This window comes from Eufriesea mexicana, unplaced genomic scaffold (genome assembly GCF_001483705.2).
Source record: "Eufriesea mexicana isolate 0111107269 unplaced genomic scaffold, ASM148370v2 scaffold2087, whole genome shotgun sequence".
NCBI lineage: Eukaryota > Metazoa > Arthropoda > Insecta > Hymenoptera > Apidae > Eufriesea > Eufriesea mexicana.
Window position 1 is genome coordinate 2,108,172 of NW_016910162.1, and position 5,672 is coordinate 2,113,843.

Here is a 5,672-nt window from a genome sequence, read left to right on the forward strand (position 1 = left end):
AATAAAATAAATTTAATATTAAATTTAATATTAAATTATCCGCAGAATATAATAGAATCGTTTTTACCAGTGTCAGAATATTATATTAAGCCTTCAAAAAATTTCTCGCTTTAAAACATTGTTGAAGCAAAATTGGTATACAGCCGTCAGAATTTGTCTATGAAAAATAAATAAATATTTAAATATCGATGAGGATCTATAACGTTTTGGTGGTGTTGAATATTTTCTAAGTAGTGACGTTAATCATGATTATTACTATTAAAATCATTATTTAAATACCTAACACTTGGTAAATGATAACAATATTAATTAGCTATTATCATTACTTCATGTAATTACCTAAAGCTTGGTAATTTAATAATTATCATTGTTACATTTAAATAACTAACACTTAAATAATGTTAATAATGACCATTATTATACCAATTGATAAAATATAAAATTCCTCTGCTAAGAGTATTTGAATGTCGCATTGTAGTCCATCTATATATTCGTATCTCTATGTTCTACTTGGCCATAGAGTATAGCGTTCATATGAGTTCCCGCTTCTGTTAAATTTGTACGAGGATTCGGTAGATTAAAAAATAAAAATTATCAACTCATATGGAACATGTTCATCTCTTCCTGTAAGTACATATCTCTAAAAATAATATACAATATATATGAAACATGTAAAATAAGTAGTACTTTAAATAACACATTGAAACTTTCTAAAGATAATTTTTATTGAGGTTCAACTTTATTATCAATTTTAAGTATACATTTAGACGTCTATAGTCTATTCGTCGCATTTAAAAGACATTTACCTGTAACAATTTACTTAAGTCGCTTTCCTGTCTATTTCGCTCAAGAATGGCTTGGAATGTTTGAGTGTGATCAGTAAACTCGAATACATCCAGTGAATTGTAATTCTTTGATCATTCCTGGATACGAGCCAAGTACGCCAAGAAATCTGCAACACTGTGCAGCAGACGTGATAAATTAATGGCAACACTAAGTTTACAAATTCTTGTCATTCGAAGGCTCAAACGATCCAACTAAAGATAGACACTGTTAGAAAGAATTTAAAGGGAATTATTATTAAACATATCGACAACTAACGCTTTGGTATTTCTCGGCATTTCATCTAGGGATCCCTAGATTCTACGGTGCCGAACAAAGGCTACCTAGATCATCTACGTGTCTTCTAATAGCAATTAACCTTCAAAAATCTGTAGAAAATATTTACACATACTATTATCAGAATAATAGTTAACTTTTTTATTTATTATTATATTTCATTCTTTTACTATCCTTTTACTACTTATTTGATGTATAATCAATTATATTATATATTTATAAACTTTTTACTTTTGAAGCATATATTATATATATTACCATATTATACATAGTATACATATACTATACAATACAGTACATATCTATATTATACATACTACTTATGATCGACATAACTATTGCATACTGTATATAGTATAAGAAAGTAGTATAATATAGTACTACATATACTATATACACTATATAAGTATTATATATAGGTATTAATTTTATCTTACAATTTTGTAGTGCTGTATTGCTTTCCATTCTTATTTAAAGAATTTATTACAGTAAGTACAAGATTGTATTCTAACATCAGATAGTATAGTTACCATAATGTAAATTCATGTCTATTATAGACTATTCCTTCTAACTGGCATTGAAAAAAAAATATTTATTATATCATAATACAAACAAGTAATTTAATACTTTGACACAAAGTGAAAATAAAACTTGTATGTAATCATTTTGTTTTAATTATATTTCTAATTTACATTGCATTTCTTCATTGAAGTAACGAAATGACTATATTTACCATTGTAATAATTCACGAGTATGGCAGTTGCTCTATTTTTCAGATAGCAAATTATAATATTCAGTTATTAAATTGTTACTTAATAAATAATTGAGATAAAAGATAATCAATTACATTTTTTTGTAATGATTAAATATTTTTCTCACAGGTGCTAATTTCTCGTAATTCACTCAACTCTCAAACACTCAAAGAAACGTGAATTCAATACATTAGATATACATATACTGGGTGTTCCAAAATTTACGCAAGAAGTAATTTTGTTAGAAAATACAGGTTTTTAATTAAAAATTATAAATTTTATTAATAACTTTTAATCATGAGGTGAATTAAAATAAGTCTATGAATAATTTTTAAGTAATTAAAATAGGTTAACATATATTTATTAAAATTAATTAAAATTATACTAGTTTTGAAATTGTTTAAATAAAAATTTTATAATTATACTGTATTTTACACTTTTTAAATATGTTCACAATCTCTTTCTTTGAATTAAACAATTTTTTAGAAAGAAGTCTATTATTTTCTCATTGTTTAGGATTTATTTAATATCTTTAACAGTTGTGCAGATTTTCTTTTGTTCTTCAATTTTGTAACACCGTTTTTTAAATAACATCTTAGACATGAGTAAATTTTTTAAAATGCCATATGTCTGATTAAAATAAGTTCCATGTGTTTCTATTTCCTTTTTCCAAAAGTTACTTAATTTTGGTATGTGATTAGCAAATTGTTTGATAATTATTTTATTATTGGTTTTTGTTTGTTATTGATTTGTTATTGTTTGATAACTGAAATATTTTCAGTATTAGCTTGGATTAATTTTACACGAATCTTATAATAATTTTAAGAACATTGAATTTCAGCTATTCCTGATATTTTTCTGCAGTTATGCGTTAGCTGCTGAAACAAACGATACGAAACTGAGTAAACGAGGAATAGTAGAACCTGACGGATGGATTGGTATGCCAAATCCTCGAGGAGACAGCGGTGGACAGTCGATGCTAATTAAGCCGGATTGGAGAGGACTTAAGTTACCTCCTTTTAACTTAGCACACAGGGGGTAATACTACTTTGAAACTTATTGTTTTTAAATACACCAACGTCACTTTTATTGTCGAATAATTGATTTGGTTTATCCAACTTTTCAAATTGCACAGGCCATAAATTTTCCTTTTTTTTATAAACAAACATTAACAAGAATTTATATTAACATTAACACCATAACATTAACAAATAAATATCACAATTTAACAGATTATTTAGTTATTCTGAGAATTAGTTGATTTTTATGCTAAATAAATAAAAAAAGTTAAAATCATAAATGCATAAATTTCTAAATGAGAATTTAACTTGATCAACATTTAGGAAATATATGAAAATTATTTTAATTAATTAAAAATAACACTTAATTATCAATTTTTGTATACATTCCTGTCTTGAAATCAAACATTTTACTTTTCTAAATTCTTGTATTCTTTAAGCAACTACTGAAAATTAAAAAATTCCATACTAATAATTATTAATATTCTAGGATACTTCTGAAAATTTATTATCATTTTGTACATCTAATATTAGTGGAAGTATAACAAAATTTAATAATGCTGTCATATATTTCAGAAATAATATTTTGTTGAAAGACCCTGCAATAATGATTTCTGTAGTATTTTATGTTCAATAAATGATATAATTAATTACATTACAGAAATATCATATAATAGTAATAAATATATATACAATAATTACCATTTATCAAAAGCATACAAATAGTACTCAGTCTAAAACATTTCCAAAAATGTCAAAGAATACTTTTTTCAAATCTTCAGATAATACTCATAATGTTTTGTATGTTATAGATTAAGTGGCGGACTAGGTTATGGTAGAGGACCAGTATTTCCTTTGCCAAGCGGAAATATATTAAACTCAATTCCATTAGTCATAACGAAACATGTGGTCTTAGAGAAGCCAATTCCGATTCCACAGCCAGTTTACATCGAAAAACGCATGCCTGTTCCGGCCGAGATGATGCCTAAACCGGCTCCACTTCCCGGTCCGGTAGGAAATCGTCCTTAAATTTTCAATTACTTTTTGCATAGCTTTGTCCTCCAAAATTTAATATGCATATACGCATAAAAAATAATTTTAAAGTTTAGCACCTTTATAGAGAGAAAATAAATGATAAAAGATGTATGATATTATTTAAATTCATTTATATGTATATTACACTTACGGTATACTATTTTTAGCATTTGCGTCGTTTACCATTTAAAGTCTACATTTCTTCTCAAGTGTCCCACATTTCGTGGAATTACTTTCATTCATGGAATGTGCTTCGTTGATACTGATAATTGATTGAATTCACTTATTCCGTAGGCTGTTCCGGCTCCGTTAGAACGCGCAATGCCAATTCCCGTAAAAGAACCGATGACAGAGCCAGTACAACAATCGTATCCAATGCCGGTAAAGCAAGCATTACCAGTTCCGCTTCCGGCTCCAGTTCCAAGTTCGGCCCCACCGCCACCAATGGCGGTTGGTCCGGTAGTTTGCGACGGTCGAGATTATGGCGGCGGTCACTTTTATCCACCGTTGCTCGCGCAGTTTTTTCATAGTTTTGGCGCCGGCTTCCTGCACGGTTTTGGCCATGGTTTCAGTCACGGATTCGGCCACGGTTTGGGCCCTGGTTTCAACTACGGTCACGGCCACGGTTACGGCTACCCACCTCTTCCCTACGTTCCCGATTACGGTCATGGACGCGAGAACAAGAAACCGGACAATAATTAAAAGAATATTTTCGGAAGGAAAACAATATCATTTAAAATCGAATGTGGATTCAAATGAAATATTAGTATTTAATTATTACAAAGTTTAAGTTAAATAATATTTATTGATATACAGTTTAGAATGTTACTTGAAAATTTTGAAAATAAGTGTTATAATATTTGTTAGATTAATAACTCTATGCAGTAGTTTTGTGTATATACTAGTAAAAGGGAGAAAAATTTGTTGATAATAAATATAATGATTTATGAACTTTGATATCTAATTCGGTAACACTATCAAAGATGTTAGGATATTAAAATTTTTAGTAGAGTAGTCTTTTTTTTAGTAGAGTAATTTTATGTAGAGTAGTCTTAATTACAATTGAACGAAATACTTGAGATTTCCCATTGTTTTTTTTTTCTTACGCCCCTGTTTTTCCTATGTTGATTATAATAAAAATATTGAGAAACAATAATTCTGTATAAATACGGCTACAGATCCTAAAAAGAATACGTGTTTTAATAAATCCCTGTATTCTCTTACACCTCTATATCTGCATACAGTTACATACCTTATTCCTGTGAAAGTGTTTCTCAACTTCACATCCTATGTGTGTAAGACAATTGGGGTTGTCTCTCATATTTTAATAAAACGAAACAGAACGTATTTTAGTATAAAAAAAGCAATCCATTATATTTCAAAACTAACAGTAATTTTCAGCATTTTAATAGTTGTGTAAAGGATTTTGAATTACCTCCTTTTGCGTTAAAAAAATTACATGGTACATTATAGAAACTTAGAGTAGAGAAGTTGAGAGATACTTTTCGTGTCACCATCGGCAGGTCATCGGTTGGACGCGCACCAAGACGTCCTGTCAATTTTGTGTAATCAGAAAACAGCTGATCAAAGTTATTCAAGTGTAAATAATAATGAGGACTTCGAGAGTTACAAGCTTCACGTGGAATTTTGAAAATTGAATGACAGATCTGCGTCCTAGCATATACTTTTTTTGTCCGTCTTCTGATACGTCTTTAAAGAATTCCACGCAGATACAAATCGATGTTTG

General features: G+C 28.6%; 1 protein-coding gene across 1 annotated transcript in view; it reads left to right on the forward strand.

Moving 5' to 3' along the window:
• The window catches only part of LOC108549487 (tetra-peptide repeat homeobox protein 1), an 11,418-nt gene extending 6,791 nt beyond the window's left edge, over nucleotides 1-4,627 (forward strand). The window contains exons 2-4 of the mRNA XM_017902875.1: nucleotides 2,713-2,909; nucleotides 3,703-3,901; nucleotides 4,220-4,627. Of these exons, the coding sequence (XP_017758364.1) occupies nucleotides 2,713-2,909; nucleotides 3,703-3,901; nucleotides 4,220-4,627 (804 nt within the window). The remainder of the gene's footprint in view (nucleotides 1-2,712; nucleotides 2,910-3,702; nucleotides 3,902-4,219) is intronic.
• Nucleotides 4,628-5,672: the final 1,045 nt, after the last annotated feature.